Source organism: Notamacropus eugenii, chromosome 2, assembly GCF_028372415.1.
Source record: "Notamacropus eugenii isolate mMacEug1 chromosome 2, mMacEug1.pri_v2, whole genome shotgun sequence".
NCBI lineage: Eukaryota > Metazoa > Chordata > Mammalia > Diprotodontia > Macropodidae > Notamacropus > Notamacropus eugenii.
In genome coordinates this window covers 347,132,336-347,150,761 of record NC_092873.1, presented here as the reverse complement: position 1 = coordinate 347,150,761, position 18,426 = coordinate 347,132,336, and the positions used below count along the sequence as shown (strand labels likewise).

The following is an 18,426-nucleotide window of genomic DNA, read 5'->3' as shown; positions in this document are numbered from 1 at the left end:
CTTACATCAACATCTCATTTGAGAAGCTAAGGACCACAGCTACAGGGCCTGGATTGGGGACTGGGAATAGGCACTGATCAAAGAAACTTGTCTTTTGTGTTCTTTATCCTGTCTTAGTTATAGCCCTGGTGGGTCCCTCCCCAGAGAATTGCTTCCTCCCCAGTCCCAACTCCTACATCTGCTCCTCCTCCTCTGATACAGAATGAATATTGGCTATTCTCCAGTTCCCAAAATCCCAATATGCCAGAAATGGAAGAGTTTATAATCCTAGTCTTTCACATTCTAAAGTAGAGGTGTCAAACTCATGACCTTAGGGTCACATGCATCCTGAAACACTCCTGAGTGCAACACAAACCAGATAAAAGTGTAATTGGGAAATAGTTAACAAAATAATTAAAAATTCAATAAAATGTAGTCACTATATAGCCCACAGGAATCTGTATATATACAGATTAGTGGTCTGGGTTTCTATTAGAGTTTGACACCACTGTTTTAGAGAAGGGAACCAAGATTGAAAGAGGGAAATGATTTGCTCTAATCTTACCCATGCACCTGAGACGACAGGGTTCATTGTCTTGCTACCTATGTGACGCTGGGCAAAATTAATTCCCCGTCTCTGGGCCTCAGTTTTCATTTCAGTAAAATGAAGGTATTGGACTAGATCAGAAGTTCTTAAGTGGGGGCCCAAGAACTAAGATGGAAAAAAAATAATACGTCTTTATTTCAATACAGTTTGTTTTCTTTGTAATACTATGTATTTTATTTGATGCATTTTAAAACATTCTTCTGAGAAGGGGTTCATTGGCTTCAGCAGATTGTCAAGGGAGTCCATGATATGAAAAATAATTAAGAACCCCTGAACTAGGTGGTTGCTCAGTGGATAGAGCACTGGGCCTGGAGTCAGGAAGACTCATCTCCCTGAGTTCAAATCTGGCCTCAGACACTTACTAGCTGTGTGACCCTGGACAAGTCACTTAGCCCTATTTGTCTCAGTTTCCCCATCTGTAAAATGAGCTGGAGTAGAAAAATGCCAAACCACTCCAATATCTTTGCCAAGAAAACCCCACATAGGGTCACGGATTTGAACATGACTGAACAACAAAATTTGTGTTAGTTATCTATTTTGAATATCAAACCCTTATCAGAGATATTTGGTTTTTTCCAGTCAGCTGATTTTTTTTTCAATTCAGCAAGTATTTCTTGATCATATACTACTGAGTACTCATTGCTGTTTTGGGGTACTATTGGAAGAAGAAGAGATTTATGAGACATGATCTCTGCCATTCAGCTGTTTACTATCTAGCTGGGGAGATAAAACTTAGACAAGTATAGACTCTGAGAGGTCTTGTGGAGGGGTGGAAATTGTACTGGACTTGAGAGTCAGATAGACCTGGGTTCAAGTCTTCCTGCCATCAGCTGTGCCAGTGGACACTGGGCAAAAGTCATTTCACTTTGCTTGGTCCTCTGTTTCCTTATATGCCAAATAAGGAAAGTGACCTCTATCATCCCATTCTACTCAACCATTCTGCAGTTCTGAGAAATACTAGCAATGGATGCTATAAGAGATCAGAGCAGAAAGAGATTGAATTCTGCTTTGTAGAATCATTTGTTTATGGAAACCCTGGCTTATTCCAAGGTATTCTAGTGGGCCATGTAAAGTAACAGGAGTCCAAGTACCCAGTCTCACCAGTACATCTGGCCTTTCTATGGGCCCTCCCGTTGGCAATTGATATCCCAGTTCTGCCTCCTCTATTTAGGTGATGGTCATCTGAAAAGCGTACTCACAACTTTGCCCCACCCAGTCTCCACCACCAGGGAGAGCCACTAGGATAACAGGAGACAGATTTGGTGAAGGGGGTGAGGTTACTAGAGGAAAGACGAAAGGGGAAAAGTGTCTCCCTGCTCTATCTAGTCTCCAACAAGTATTTAGCACCTACTATGTATAAGGCACTGTCCTGGGGACATGAAGACAAAAAAAAAAGGCAATGCCTGCCCCATGATTGGGAGGGTTGAGGGACTGAGCTGGGAAGGGACTAGGGTTGATCAGGTCAGAGAGGTGTTCACTGCCTTCTCTGGCTGATTGGTATACATTTTCCCCTCTTCATCCACCTTCCTATCTTGCTTTCTATCTCCCCTTATCCCTCTCTATCCAAACAAAGGAGCATCCGGTGCCTTCGGAACATCATTCACTGGAACCTCATCTCTGCCTTCATCTTACGCAATGCTACCTGGTTTGTCGTGCAGCTCACCATGAGCCCTGAGGTGCACCAGAGTAATGTGGTATGTACATTCTGGCCAGGACATAGTCTGGGCCTGGGAGATCGGGCCCTGCTCTGATGTGAGAGAGGGGGATTAGAAGGGACAGGAGTAGAAGCAGGAGACAAAAGTAGATATCCTCCAGGGGCAATAAAATGGGGCTAATATTCGACCTACAAAAACAGAAGTCTTTTCATTTGCAGGCAGCCATAGAAACTTAGTCAGAAGATATTTCAGAGGTCATCTAGGTGCAATCTTCCTCCTAGTAGGAATCCCTCCAGAAGCAGCCCTGACAAGTGGTCACAAATCAGGTCCAAGCCTTGGCTGAACCGGTCCCAGAATGTTCCTCCTTTCCCCTTTCCCTATTCCTGTTCTGGAGTTAAGGCCATGTAGGGGGACTGAATCCAGAAGAGAGGTTTGGGGGAGCTTATGAGTACTCCCCAAGTCTTACTCAATGGAAGAGCAGAGGTTTTGTTATCAACTCCCTTATCCCTGGTGATGGGGAATAGATCCCATCCCCTCTCCCTCTAAATGCCCCCTGGGAACCAAGGCTGCTGTTTGCCCTTCCTTCCAAGGGACCTGCTGGCTCTGGTACAGAGAAGTCAGTGGTGGAGATAGAGAAGGGCAAAGACCCAGTTTCTCATGTCCCTGCTATCACCAATTTTCCTATAAATAATTATTTAGGAAGCTAAGACCAGTAGACACTGGCAGAATTAAAGACTGGGTACTGATAAAAGCTGCTTCTAACTCTCCCCTTCGACCTCTGGCTGCCTAATTCCCTGTGTCTTCTCTGCTATGTAGGGCTGGTGCCGGCTGGTGACCGCTGCCTACAATTATTTTCACGTTACCAACTTCTTCTGGATGTTTGGAGAGGGCTGCTACCTACACACAGCCATTGTGCTCACCTACTCTACTGACAAACTCCGAAAGTGGATGTTCATCTGTATCGGCTGGTGTGAGTGTGGTAGTCGAGAGTTGTGTCTTACTGGCCCCTCAGTATGGCACCCACCAACTCCCATCCCAACTCCCTTCCCACCACCATGCATATCCATACACACTCATCCCCATGGATGAGATGGGTGGAGGAGAATGCAGAGGAGAGATGCTGCCCCCTGGAGTTTGTCCCTAGAGTTGACTCTTCTCATCTTCATGTGGCTCCCTCTGTACCAAGACTTCCCATTCCTCTTCGCCAGGTAGAAAGAAGGCCCATTTGGGGAACCCCAAGGAACAGTAACTGGGGAAGAAGAGTGTTACCTAGATGGGGACACATCAGAGAGATGTGGGGCATGTGTCAAGGTGGGATACAGTGGGACACTTAGTTCATTTGATGGAGCTGACAGCAAGCAGTCAACTCAATCCCTAGACACCCTGCCCTGTGACCTGGCATCCAAACCAATTCATCAAATTAACTTAGGGCCTGGTGTATGCTGTGCAGGAACCATGATATGCCTGGATAGTCTGATCCTGTTTATAGACAAAGGACTAGATTGCGTGGATTTCATCAAATCTCCAGACACACAACTAATGATTCTAAGATTCTTAGAATCAAGATGGGTGATTCTTAGCTAGATGTCTTAAAAGGGGTAACTGTAAGACAGAAAGGCTAGATCCTACCTTGGTATTGACCCTGTCTCCTCTATAGGTGTGCCTTTCCCCATCATTGTGGCCTGGGCCATCGGAAAACTGTACTACGACAATGAGAAGTAAGTAGATGCCATCTTTAGCTTTCTTTTCTATCTCCCATTTATCATTCATGGTCTATAGCAGAGGTGTAGTTTTTAGGAAGACACTAAACTACGGTGAGCAGAGATCACTTTTTCTTCCACATGCCAACAAAAAAGGTATGGGTGGGGAAGCATGTTTTACTTGAGTCTGACTGAAGGAAAAGTGATCAGATTTCTGAACTAAAGTGTGAAGAAGAAACTCTGGCCTAAAAGTCAAGATACCTGAGTTCTAGTTTCCTCATCCCCTACCCATCTAATAAGCTGGATTCTCTTGCACAAATCACTTCCCTTTGCTAGGTTTCAGTTGTGTCATCTGTAAAATGTGTATGTGATGGGGAATGGGGTTGGACCAGATTTTCAGGCATTCTGAGAAACTTAATGTCCAGATACTGTCATGCTGTACTCTGCTCTGGTCAGACCACGTCTAGAATATTGAGTTCATTTGAGGAAGCCACCTTTTAGGAAGGAAATTGACAAATTCAACAGAAAGAGGGCAAGTCAGATGGTAAGAAGCAAGCCATTTGAGCATGGACTCAACCTAGGGTCTGTGAACTTGCTTTTAAAAATATTTTATATCTGTGTTTCAGTCTAATTATTTTCCTACGTAAATCTATGTATGTGATTTTATGTACTTAAAAAAACCTGAGTAGGGATATAGGATTCACCAGACTGCCAAAAGGGGTCCATCTCTCTCTCTCTCTCTCTCTCTCTCTCTCTCTCTCTCTCTCTCTCTCTCTCTCTCTCTCTCTCTCTCTCTCTCTCTCTCTCACACACACACACACACACACACACACACACACACACACACACGCACACACACACACCCCAAGAACCTTGACTTACAGGATAGTTGATGGAACTGGAGATGTTTAGACTGGGGGAAAGAAGGGAAGATTTAGTATGAGACAGTTTAGATGTTCTCAGACATTTAAAGGGATATCATGAGGAAAAGGTGTGAGATATATTGGTTCCAGTAGTGATCACTTGAAGTGATGGGAGAAAGGTGGAGAGGGACTGGTTTAGGCTTGACGTAAGGAAAAACTTCCTGACAATCACAGCTGCCCCAAAGCTAATGGGCTATCCCATTTGATGGTGAGATTCCCCTCATTAAAGTACCCCCAAGCAATAGCCGGATGACCCCTTTCGCAAACAGGATCCCCCCTTTCTATTGAAGACTGGAATAAATAAGCAGTCTTTGAGGCCCCCTTCTATTGTTCTGTGACTGGAAAAGAGAGAGTTGAGAGGCAAGAAGATCCAGTTAGGAGACTGTGACAGTAACCTAGGCAAAGTGAGATGAGTCTCAACTAGAAATATTTTAATGGGAGTAGAGAGGCAAGGATGAGATGCAAGAGAGATTAGGATAATAAAACTAACAGTATTTGGCAACTAAGTGGATTTAAGGGAAAGGCCTTGTATGGCCTTGGGGAAATCCCTTAATTCTGTGCCTTAGTTTCCCCATATGTAAAATGAGGAGGTTAGACTCTATGACTTTCCAGTCACATCTATTATTACCTATTATCCTGAGACGGAAGTGATTCCACTTTGTTCCAGATTAACAGAACACAATTGAAGTGTGCTGACTGACATGGGACTAACTCTCAGTACTGAGAATCAGGATCTCCGGGTTCTCAGGGCTCTGCCTTGAGCCTAGGAAAGACGTGTTTCCATGGATGTGTACAGATACCTTTTTCCAGTACTCCCAACCCCATGATACCACCTGCTAACCCCTTAAACCCAACTATCGACCTGCCTTCACAAGACTATTTCCTTGCTCTCTCATTCTCAGAGGGTCAGTGACATCGAAGGTGATACCTTGACTTGCTCTTGAACTGGATATAAGTGAGGCAGGGCTGCACAAAGTCATCAACCTCATTCTCAGTTCCTCTACTCCAAACTTCAGATTTCCCATTTAAAGTATGGGCCCAATCACCTTTATGAGCTCAAGAAGAGTCCACTTCAGGTAGCAAAGCTCTAACTTCTAAGGCAACTGCAGTGAATAAGAAGATCACTGAGCTAAGAGTAAAGAGACATAAATTCTAATGACCATCTTTCCGCCCACTGGCTGCATGACCCTGAACAAATCACTTCCCCTAACTGGGATTCAGTTTCCACCTCCATAAAATGAGGTGGTTAGACTAAGTGGCCTCTAAGGTACCTTTCAGAGCTGACATTTCATGGTTCTGTTATAAGGAAGACCTCACTCTGCTTCAGCTCCCTAGAGAAAGGAAGAAGGAAGGAGCACAGATACTAATTGGGGTCAAGAATAAAGGTTTAATAACTTTAATAGACTTAGTTCTTCTCAGCAATGCAAGAATCTAAGACAATTCCCAAACTCATGATGGAAAATGCCATCCACATCCAGAGAAAGAGTGATGGAATCTGAATGCTGATGGAAGCATATATTTTTCCTTGTTTGGGTTTTTCTTTCTTGTGGTTTTACCCTTTGGTTCTAATTCTTCTTTACAACATAACTAATATGGAACCATGTTTAACATGATTGTACATGTGTGGCCTAAGTGAGATTGCATGCCATCTTCCATCTTGGGGAGGAGGGAAGGGGAGAAAATTTAAAACTCAAAATCTTGTGAATGTTGAAAACTAAAAAGAAAAAGAGTTGAGGTCTAACTGATTTAGATTTTAATGAATGAGTTAGTAAACTACCTCAGAACCCTTTGGGCAAGTTTTCCTATATAAAAGAAGCTGACTGTCCAGATGGGCTATGAGACTGTCTATGGAGGCCAAAAGATGGACAAGATTAACTGGGAGGAGGGTGGTGACTTTGATACTGAGAATTAAGTTGTGTGTCCCACCTGTCCTTTGAAAATTTCAGCTTAAAAATAATTCCCATTAATCATGTGCTCTAAGGTTTTACAAAACACATTCTTCATAACAACCCATGAAGGGATCCTAAAGGTAATACCATTTCCATCTGAGGATTCTATTGCTTAAGGAGGTCGTGATTCCCAAAGTCACAGAGCTGACATGTGCTAGAGCTAGGCAATCGCCTAAATTCATGTCTTCTTCCCACTATTCCATGGTGGCCCCATCTTAGTAATTTCACATCATAAATTAGGATAGAGAGGTCTAGAGATATCAGCTGATTACCCAGCTAGTCATTTACTTAAATTGGTAATGCAGTATAGCCCTCTACAGAGACAGCATTGGTTGTACTGACCTTAGAGTTAAATATGACCTGAATTCAGATCCTGCCTCTAACACTTATTAGTTGTGTGACCACAAGCAAGTCACTGAACCTGAGACTTGATTTCCTCACCTGTGAAATGGGGCTAATAATGCTTGCCAGATGTACCATGCAGAGATATTGTAAAGATGAAATGAGATGAAAAGTGCAAAATGCTCTAAATTCAGATATTATTATTTTCACCAGTCCTCTCAAGTCCAGGACCTCTACCTTCCTCTCTTTTTTAGAAGTAGGTTTGATATGTGCATATCATTTTATGTGTATGTGTATTGTTTGTGTGTATGTGTGCCTGTGTGCATATGCATGGGTAGGCATATGCGTGTGGATATGTCTATGTTCACAGGTCAAGACTATATGAGTCACTTATTTTCTTATGCTTTCTGTATACACAGTAGACTAAATAGCAAAATCTATTTTAAAGTAGACATGGTTTTATTGTTAGAGTAAGACTGGTGTCTGTGTGATATCTCTGTATAAGCACACGTGTGTGTGTGCATGTGTGTGTACATGCGTGCATGCGTGCGTGTGTGTGCTTACAACTCACATCCCTGTGTGCATTTGTAGGGATATGTGAGCCCACAAGCACAGGCTCTGGATTGGTAACTATGGCCCAGGCTTCCTGTTATCTCACCCATCAGCCTCTCCCCCTCATTCCTTTCCATCCCAACTCCCCCCTCTGAAGAAGCAGCCTGCCTGGGAAATGGAGACACCTCAGCTGTATTGGGAAAGACAAGGAATCTGAATATGTTCCATATTTATCAGGGTGACTCCTGCCTGACTCAGATGCAGCCAGTTAATTTCTGCATCTTGCACATTTCTGGGAGAGCAAGCTCCATTATATCCCAGCTAGAAAGGCAAGGAACCCAGCTTAGCTGTGGGAAGTGGGGCATAGGGTAGGTGGGGAAGGCAGAACAGCACAAGCTTGAGTGTCTGAGGAATACCTACCTGGTAACACTGCCTCTCCCCCCTCCCCCTACCTCCCCACTGCCTGGGCCTCTTCCAGACTCAGGACTAAAAACTAATCCTACCCCAATTAGTTGGAATAGAAACAAAATCTACCCCAAATGCCTGCTTCTTTCCCACATCTAGATTGCACTGGAATGAATAAATGATATCAGAGGCAGCTGATTTTCTCAATGAGGTTCCTAACCTGGGGTCCGTGAATAGATTCCAGGATATCTGTAAATGTGAATGGGAAGAAAATACATCTTTATTTTCACGACCCTTGAACTGAAATTTGGCATTTCCTTTGATTATTTAAAAATATTATTCTGAGGAGACCATATAGGCGACCATAGGAATCTGTGACACAAAAAAGGTTAAAATCTCCCTGCAATCTGAAAGGTTGGTAGTCATAGGCATTTTGCAGATGAGATAACTGAGGCTTTAGTTGAGGATCTTTAGCTGAGGTTGAGAAGCTCATCCCTTTGACAGAGCTGGGACAAGGTCAGTTATGCCCATTGCCCTCCTCCCTAGGTTCATAGGTCTCATATAGGTCAGAGGTTGAGGTCCCTGATATCATCTGTCTCCATCTAACCATGACTTCTGGCATCCCAGGTGCTGGTTTGGAAAGAGGGCTGGAGTGTACACCGATTACATCTACCAGGGTCCCATGATTTTGGTCCTGCTGGTAAGAACTTAGTAGGAGTATAATTTGTTTGGGATGAGCAAGTCAGCTGTCTCAGGAGTGGCAGCAGACTAGGAACCTCAAGGAAGCCTTCTGGTGATATGGGTGCATGTTGGACAAGCATCAGGCAGGCCTGGGAGTAGAACATGAGCCAGGGTGTTTGAATCTGCTTGGGGAGTCAATAATACACTGAAACCCAATCTACTTTCTGCACTCCACTCCCCTCATGCCCAGATTTCAAATACCTATCTAAGACCAGGAATCTGATTCTTCTGTGATGAGGATATCATCACCCTCCTCTCATAACAAAGATGGTCAACATGCTTCCATCCCATTTAGGGGGTGGTTGGTCATCTCTCTGAAGCACCAAATCCTGGGCAGTAGGACCCTGAGAGATGCCAATAGACCCTGAGGGGAGGGCAGGGAGCCTTGGAGGAGAAATCATGGTCAACCTTTAGCCCTACTGACTCTGGTCTATTTCAGATCAACTTCATCTTCCTCTTCAATATTGTCCGTATCCTCATGACTAAGCTCCGGGCTTCAACCACATCAGAGACCATTCAGTACAGGTAACTGCTTTCCTAGTAACTCCAAAGTTTCATCCTATCAAACCTGAAATTCCTCTTCCCAAGATTCCCATCTAGAGATGCTCCTTCCCCCACAAATCCCAAGATCCCCTCCCACCTGCTCTGAAATCTCCTAAGTAAAGATTCCCTCACCTCCAACTCACCACTGGTTATTGTCTCCAATGACCTCCAACAGGCCTTGTAGGAGGGTTCTGATGGGCTGCAAATGAGGCTTCCATTCACAAATCCCTGATTTCCTATTCCCCATTCTCTTTCCTCCCTTCAGGAAAGCTGTGAAAGCCACACTTGTGCTGTTGCCTCTTCTGGGTATCACATACATGTTGTTCTTTGTAAATCCTGGGGAGGATGAGGTCTCTCGAGTTGTCTTCATCTACTTCAACTCCTTCCTGGAGTCCTTCCAGGTACCACTCTCTTCCCCAGCCTTCCTCATTTGACAGAGGTGGGAAGAGAAAGCATGGGGGTTGGTGACTGCTCTTCTTTTTGTGTAGCAGACAGCCCATCTGTTAACAGAATTTCATATTGTTTGAGTATGATTATGACTCCCACCATTTGGATGGTACCAGAGGAGGGAGTACTGTCCCTGCCTTCCAAGAGCTTATGATGCAGCTGTGGAATAATGCTGTTGTTGGTCCTTCATTCTTGAAAAAGACCATGAAATTAGGAAGGTGATGCCAAAACTTGCAAGCGAATTGGATTTAAGTGAGGCAGAGCTATGCAGAGTTACCAGCCTCACTTTCTCCTCTGAAACCATCTGTATCAAATGGTAAGATATAGTTCAGCATGACTAGAGATGGTCCTGTATGGAATGAGAGGAACAGGGGACTAGTAATCCTAGGGTTATAGGATCAGAGGTGGAAGGGACCTTTAGATGCCAGTGAGTCCAATTCCATTTTTTTGCAGATGAAAAGATTAAAAACCAAGTGCCTTGGCCAAGGTCACACAGGCAGTAAGCTGGCATTGGAACTTGAGTCTTCTAATTTCAAATATCTTTCTCAAATACGAAACCAGAGTTGAAGTGTAAGCCCAGGCATTAACTGTGTGACTTTGGATAAGTCCTTAACCTCTCTCTGCCTCAGTTTCCTTGTGGCTAAAATAAGGGAATTGGGTTTTTAGGTTTCTAAGATCAGCTATGACATATGATTAAGGATAGACAAAGTGAAATGAATGAATGACAGGCATTTATTAAGCATTTCCTATTATATGCCAACCAGGCAGCTAGATGGTACAGTGGATAGAGCACTAGGCTTGGCATTGAGAAGGTTCATCTTCCTGAGTTCCAATCTGGTCTCATACACTTACTAGCTGTGTGACAAGTCTTTTAACCCAGTTTGCCTCAGTTTCTTCATCTGTAAAATGAGCTGGGAAAGGAAATGGCAAACCATTCCAGTATCTTTGCCAAGAAAATGGGGTCAAAAAGAGTTGGACATGACTCAACAGCAACATTATGTGCCAGAGACTATGATAAACCCTGGAAATACAAGGATTTTGTAATCTAATAGGGAGAAACAACACCTGCAGGTGAATGATGGCCAGGAGAGGGAGTGTTCTGGTCTGGTGAGCCACAGGGATGGTGAGTGGGTTCACAGAGTGGTTAATTGACATGTCCTTTCCCGAAGCAATAGTAGTGCTAATGCAGTCACTGTTCCTAGAACACTAAATAGAAAGAGGAGGGAGTATACTGATGCTACAGCAGAATAGTTGGTAAGATGACCAGGTAGTTGGCTAGGTAGGATGTGAAGCATGGTCTGATATGGGGCCAGCTGTAGTGAGCTAGGTGAGTTTGCATTCATTCATCCACCAATGCAGCTGAGCCCCAGGCCAGTAGTTTGCCCAGAGAATAGGGGGATGGCTTCTGGAGGGCCAGTTTGGAGGTGGTAAGTGACAGCTAGTTTCTGACTAGTAGAGGAAACTCTGACAAGTATCAATGACAAAGGGAGCCAATAGTGGAGGCTATGGTTAGTCAGAGATGACTTCCAGAAGTGAGTTGGATGCTAGCTAATTTAGGAGGAAGATGATGGATGTGCAAAGAGCAGAGAGGGAGTTTGGGTGGCCAAGATCAAAACTGGAGAGATGGAATAAGCAAAGTTTTCTGAGTGAGGGCAGACTACCATACTGCTCCCTACTCTGAATAATAGGCCTTATTCTTTCTCCTACCAGGGTTTCTTCGTATCTGTCTTCTACTGTTTCCTCAACAGTGAGGTAAGGAGTGTACCTCCAAAATAAAGGAAAACTTTGAGGTTATTGAGAATTGGGCTTTCTACTTGACTAGTTGTGGGGTGACAGGATGGGATGTTAGGGCCACAAATGATATATAATAGCCTCCTTGTGTTTTTCCCTCCCTCCTCTAATGTCTGTAGATAAAATTATTTTTGAAGGAATGAGGTGGCTGGAGGCCTGCTTCCAGCAGGTCTTGGATATAAGTCTTGGGGATTCCTGCTTTCCCCTTACCAATATTTGCCCGGTGACTACTTTGTTCAACCATTCCTTTGCACCCTCGTTCTAAGAATCTGGAGGACCACTCAGTGGGGTGGAAGTCAGGACTTTGATGTTTCATCAGTGAACCTAGGTCTTACTTTCTACAATCTGGAAAATAGAGAAATGATGGGACCAAGGGACAGTGGGCAGCCCGGGCTATCTCTAGGATTTATGAAGTAACTGTCTTCCTACTCCAGTCGTAATGCCCTCCATTCTTTGTCTGCAGGTCCGCTCAGCTGTCCGAAAGAGATGGCATCGGTGGCAAGACAAGCATTCCATCCGTGCTCGAGTGGCTCGGGCCATGTCCATCCCTACCTCCCCAACCCGAGTTAGTTTCCATAGCATCAAACAGTCAACAGCTGTCTGAATGGAATGGGGAACATGGGGGTGGAGGGTGGGGACCCCAAAAGGGACAGAACCTGGAATCTAACTTTGATTATTGAGAGGAACACATCATTCAGTATGCTCTCCCTCATCCCTGACTCTTCCCAATCTGTGCAGGAAAACAGTTCCCTCCTCAAACTTTGGCATACTCTCTAACACTTGCTTACCCAAAGCAGCCCTAAGAGCATGGGAAATGTTGGACTCATGAGACACAGACAGAGGTGGGAAACGTGATGATGAGTATGTAAGAGATGGATGGGAAAGCAGACTCTTCCAGCAGACCCTGGGACTCTGAGGCCTGCTGAGTCTCAGACCTAATTTGCTCTTCTGTGCTCTTTGTCTGCTCTTTGGACAGGCCTACCCCAGAGACAGGGTGGAAGATTAAAAGCACATGGACAATGAAAATTAGTGACCTATATTGTCACCTCGGAGCACAATGTAACCATCCAACTAGAAACCACAAGATTGGTTGATGGCCATCATCAGCCTTAGAGATGTCACCAGTTGGCAGCAGAGCACCTTCGTAAATTTCTTCATGAAAACCATTGTGATGTCATCATAAGGACACACAAGGAAACTGATATTGTCATCAGAACTCCTGGCAATGATTATGTCTGTTTGTGGTGATGTCACAGCTGCATCCTTGGAAAGTTCAATGATGCTACCATGAACCATGGCCACATCATCAGAACCCATTATGACATCAGCAAGAAGAGACAATGGCACTGAAAACCATAACAACCCCATCAGGATTCTAGACTCTTCCCCCCTCCCAGAAAAGACTTTGCTATTGTTCCTTGCCCATGGTTTCACTTTTCTCTGGTTCACTGTAACAAGAGGGGTAGGTGCCTTGTGAGTGGTACCCTTCCCTAAATGGAGAAGGAGAGACAGACTATTTTTCTGCCTGAGGCTTCTGCTACCCCCGAAATCTATTACTGTAGAGGTCATTTCTTTAGAGTAACAAAATGACTCACTCCCTGATACATGGTCTTGGGTCCTTTGCTACACAGACCTCTCTTTTAAAGTTGCTTTGTGGGCATGTATTGTGGGGAACTAGCTAGGATGTCAAGATTACTCATTGTAGTTCTGGGTTCAACACAGAGATCTTATGCTGCTGGCATTTTCTGAGGGCAGGAGAAAAGTAAAGGGATAGGGGCTGTGGAAGGAGGAGAGTAAATATCCTAAATTCCACTGGCTCCATCAAAGAGAGTATGCCTATGGGTATGGTAAGTGTGTGTGTGTGTGTGTGTGTACATGCATACAGAAAAGAACTTTGGAATCTGCAAGCCTAGATAGGTTAGAAAAGAAAGAGGAGTTGCCCTGAATTGTCCCCATTAGGGATTGGGGAGTCAGCCTGGAAAAGGTGGTTGGAGTCAGAGAAGATTTGGATTGTGTGTTGGGGGAGTTCCAAATAGAAGAAGCTAAGAATTGGGATTCCCCTTAAATATGGAAACAAACAATTTTAACATATAACCATGTGAGGAGGGAAGAAGACTGAAGAGGTCAGTGAGGGACATTTGGAGGAGGAAAGACACATCTGAGAAAGAACATTGAAACCTCAACCTGTCCCACCCACTCCATGAGGTCTAACTGCTGTAACTACAGGGGAGAGATGTAGAAAGGCCAGAGGAGTAGGAGGAACACGTGGGAAGCATGTGTATGGGAAGAATAATAGTGATGGGGAATCTCTTACTCAATCTGGGGCAGAGGGCTTTGCAGAAATATGATGGGAGAAAATGAGAAGCAGCATAATGGGTCCCTGCTGACAAAGGAGGAACATGAAATGACTAATGAGTCTCAAATGGCCACTGCAATAAAATAATTCTCAACTTTGCCTTCCACCAAAGGAAGGCACTGAGAAATCTAGAAAATTGAGTTTTTGTTGAAGGAAGGGGAGGGGAGAAGTGGAGGCAGTCAGGCAAAGGAGAAGGCAGGAGGGAAGTGGAGTGGAAAGAGGATGTGAGAATGGGAAGAAAACTGTTCAGAAATCTATTCTGCCTGACCAGGCAGAAAAAGGAGGCTTGAATTCCAAAGCAGGGAAATCCCTTACCTCCAGGGCCGTAAGGTCCAGGATAATGGTCTTGGAGCACTAATGGTAGATTGGGAGCCTCATCCTATGGGAATCAATCAATAAGGAGTTTGTCAAAAAATGTGCACTTATTAAGCACTTTCTGTGTGCATGACACTATGTTAAGTGTTGGAGATATGAATTAAAAACACGATAGTCCCTGCACTTGAGGAGCTCACATTTTAAAGGAAAAGTTAGTAGAGTTAGAGGACATCACAGCAGATAGGCTAAGGAAGCAGTTGTATATCGGGTTCTGAATGGGGTTTTCCTCCACAGTCAACTGGACTAACAGAGTCCTTTAAAAGCATTTATTGAGCCCAGCCCTGTCCAAGGTGCTGGAGGTGTGGGGTACAGTAAATGAAATAAAGACACCTAAAAACAATCTCTGGCCTCTAAGAAATCCCAGTCATTTTGGTATACAAAAATTTAGGTAGATAGGATTGTTGGCTCAAATGAGGTCATGAATGCAAAATGATTTGTAAATCTTAAAACCCATTGTTATTAGGTAAAACCCATGAACAAGGGACAACTTACAAAAGTTAAGATGGTTAGGCAGTGGATCTGGGTCCCTGGGAAATGGTTAGTTGTCACTGGAAGGTTGATGGGAGCTAGAGCTAGGAGGGACCTTCTGAGTCATCTAGCCCTACTCCTTCCTTTACACAAAGGATCCAAACCTGGTTATCAATAGGAGTACAAGGCATTATAAGTACACCTGGAGGCAGTTGGAGATCCAAGTTAAAGTCCTGCCTCAGACATATACTATCTGTGTGACCCTGGGCAAGTCACTTAACCTCTGTTTGCCTCAATTTCCTCATCTTTAAAAATGGGGATAATAATAGCACCTATCCCCCAGGGTTGTTGTGAGAATTAAAGAAGATAATATTTGTAAAGCATTTTTCAAACTTTAAAGCACTATAAAATGCTATTATTGTTGTTGTTTATATTGTTATCAATGTTGTTATTATTATAAAACAATATACTTTCACATTGTACTGGTAAGTGTTCAGTTGACTCTCAAGTAAAGGAAGGCTTGAACAATGAGATCCAGTCTGGCTTGAAGAAGAGGGTGGCTATGGATAAATATGGAAGAGAGACAAGCACACTGCAGATGGTCATGTTAGCCTGGCTTTTTTAGATTATTTTGACTTGATGAATGAAGTGGCAGGAGGAAGAAGACTGAGAAGAGGAGGAGGAAGAAGAAGACGGGGAGAGAAAGAAGGGTAGAACAGTTCAAATTCCATCTCTGATGATTACTACCTGTGTGATATAAGGCTGCTCATTTCTTGAGCCATCCAAAGGGAAGGGGCATTTAAGGTCCATTCCAGCTCCATGTCTGTGATAATATCTATTATTCTATACTCAATTCTGAATCATGTAGATAAGCATGCAAGTAGAATGATTGTTTATCTAAGGACTTGAAAAAATATACAACCCAAATTCAAAATATACTCCAGAGCTACCCCTGCCAATTAAAAACACCTAGAGCCTAAAGGAATATACATTACAAATGCTAGGGGCCAGACTTTAAATTTCTTACTTTTCTTTCCCACTCTCACCCCTAATCTGAGGAAGGAACTAGACCAGGTGTAGGAAAAAAAATACAATGATAATCTGAGAATTATCATTGTATAATGGAGAGTGGACCTTGAAGCCAGGAAGACCTGGATTCAAGTCTTTCCTCTGACATATACTGACTGCGTGAATCTGAGCAAGTCACCCTCTCAAAGTTCTAGTCCAGACGACTCTCTAGGACAATCAGCTGTAGAAGAGGTGCCAACCTGCATTGGTAAAGGGAGTTTCCTTACCTGAGAATGCATTATACCAATGAAAACACAGTTCTATTCCCCTATCTGATGTCTTTTACACTCTATCCTTGAGCCTGGTCTGGGACAGATACCCTATGTATGATCCCAGAAGATCTTTTTGTTGTCCAACCTTGACTGGGGAAAAGATAGGGACAGAAGCAGGGAGAAGAGATAGGGAAAGCCAGGAGAGGGTTCACTCTGTGTTGAGTGTATCAAATACACACGTCAGCCCCAAAGGTCTTTATTAGAAGAGAAAAGGCATTGGTGCTATTAATATTTGCCTTTGATCTTGTTTTTTTCCTCTAACCTTTCAAATTTGTGCCAGCCTTAGGACTAGGAAAGTTGCAGTTCATTGTTGTGTTCCTCTCTAAAGAAGCTCTTCCATTCAGTGCTTTCTCCTCCTCCTCCTCCTTCCCCTTTTACTTGTCCTCTCTTACCTCTGCCATCCTCCTCCCCATCTGTCCCCTTTCACCTCTGCTGTCTCCTCTTCTCCACCTGTCCCTTTCACCTCTCCTATATCTTCCTCCCCACCTGTTCCCTTTTTCCCCCAGTTCCCATACACCTACACCTTACTCTCCAGCTTCTCCAGGGGGCCAGCCCTCCACCTTCAGAGGAATGAACTAGACCAGGTGTAGGAAAAAAAAATACAAAGCATTGCTTTGGGTTTTCCACTTCAGTCCCTTTGGTCCCAAGCAGCACATGACAGAGGATACTTGTCCTGTTCCCCACTTACCCCAGGCCTATGGGATGCTCAGCTGGAACACTGAGGGATCTCCTTAGGCATACCTGAAGTAGCCTCTTCAGCTGCTATTGGTGTCTCAAGGTGGTATCTCAATATATGCTGGACTAAAGCGCATCTGATCCTGGGGAAACGTGTCAAAAAGAGTCAGATCATAGAGGATTGGGATGGGGGGGGAGGGTTTCAGAGGTTCTGATTTGGGATTTAGTCAAGGATTTTTCTGGGCAAAAGTAGCCATTGTCTCCTAAAGAACCAATCTCCAGATAATTCTTGGAAAGCTTCAAGCACGGGCCAAGAGGACACCAGGTGTTCTCCACTTACTGCCCTTCCTCTATAAGGAAAAAGGGTGGGTAGTATGGGGAAAAGCTATATAGTCTCTCTGCCTTTCTCTGCCCCCACTATACTCCCTATCAGCTGTGCCTAACCCCACTGCCTGCATTGATTAATTAAAAGAGCTTTTAATTATAGAGCTAGGTTAATTGTAATGGCAAGATTCCCTCCTGGGGGTAATGTGAGCTCTTCTCTGGGTTCACAGAGATAAATTAAGTTGTATTATAGGTGAGACCTCCCATTAGTGAGACTTTTCTTTCTATTCTGCCTTAGGGTAGAACATAGTTCCCCATCATGATCAGGAGAAGATCTTCCAGAGGTCATTTCCTCCAGATCCTTGTCTCCAAAGAGGACTTAAAGATACAACCACAACAAATGAGAATCTCTTCTTCAAAGGAAAAGCATATACATATACTGCATTAGCATTACATGCAAATATTACAGAACATACTTTAACATATTTAACATAAATATTAAAGGTTATATCCTTAAAAAAATAAGGAGACAGTGAGAGGTGATGCTTGTTATCACTGTGGTCTAGGGGAGAATTCTTAACCAAACAAAAAACAGAAGCAATCATAAAAGACAAAATACATATTTTTGATGAGTTTTTGCACAAATAGCATCAATGACATTAGCAAAAGAAACTGTTAAATGGAATAAAAATCGCATCAAATATCACTTATAAAGTATAATTTCTGTATTTCCATAAAATGCGATTTCCACATAAAGGAAACTGGCACATGGAAAAGAAAAATTACACGCTGTAAATGGCCCTTAGGAAACATGCCCCAAACCACTGTTACGGAGAGAAATGCAAATTAAAACAATTCTGTGGTCTCACTCAACACACTGAAAATTGGCAAAGTTGCCAAAAACAGGAACAATTCATGTTGAAGAAGTTGTGGGAGTGGAAGGATATAAGTTTTTGTTAAGCACTTTCTTTATGGCAGGTACTGTGCTAAGCACTTCATAAATATTATCTCATTTGTGGAAATACAGCAATGCAAACAAGATTAGTAGAACTATGAATTGATACCACTCTCCTGTATGCTAATTTGGAATTTTACAAGAAAAGTGATGCAACAATCCATAGCCTTTGACCCAGCAATTCCAATACTAGGCAATACCCCCAAGTAAGACAATGGCTGAAATAAAAGTCCATTATAAAATAAAATATTCATAATAACCACACTCTGTGCTAGCAAAGAGCTGAAAATAAAGTGGGT

The 18,426-nt window shown here is 43.4% G+C and overlaps 1 protein-coding gene across 2 annotated transcripts in view; it reads left to right on the top strand.

The window, feature by feature from the left end:
• The window catches only part of CRHR1 (corticotropin releasing hormone receptor 1), a 95,997-nt gene extending 80,733 nt beyond the window's left edge, over nt 1-15,264 (top strand). Inside the window, exons 6-14 of one of the 2 annotated variants that reach the window (XM_072645937.1) lie at nt 2,160-2,280; nt 3,058-3,211; nt 3,899-3,959; nt 8,740-8,812; nt 9,293-9,378; nt 9,662-9,797; nt 11,554-11,595; nt 12,098-12,199; nt 12,611-15,264. In XM_072645937.1, coding sequence (XP_072502038.1) covers nt 2,160-2,280; nt 3,058-3,211; nt 3,899-3,959; nt 8,740-8,812; nt 9,293-9,378; nt 9,662-9,797; nt 11,554-11,595; nt 12,098-12,199; nt 12,611-12,640 — 805 coding nt within the window. In that variant the 3' untranslated portion in view covers nt 12,641-15,264. Of the gene's footprint in view, nt 1-2,159; nt 2,281-3,057; nt 3,212-3,898; nt 3,960-8,739; nt 8,813-9,292; nt 9,379-9,661; nt 9,798-11,553; nt 11,596-12,097; nt 12,327-12,610 lie in introns of those variants that run through there. The other variant, XM_072645936.1, reaches the window with a different exon arrangement.
• Nucleotides 15,265-18,426: the final 3,162 nt, after the last annotated feature.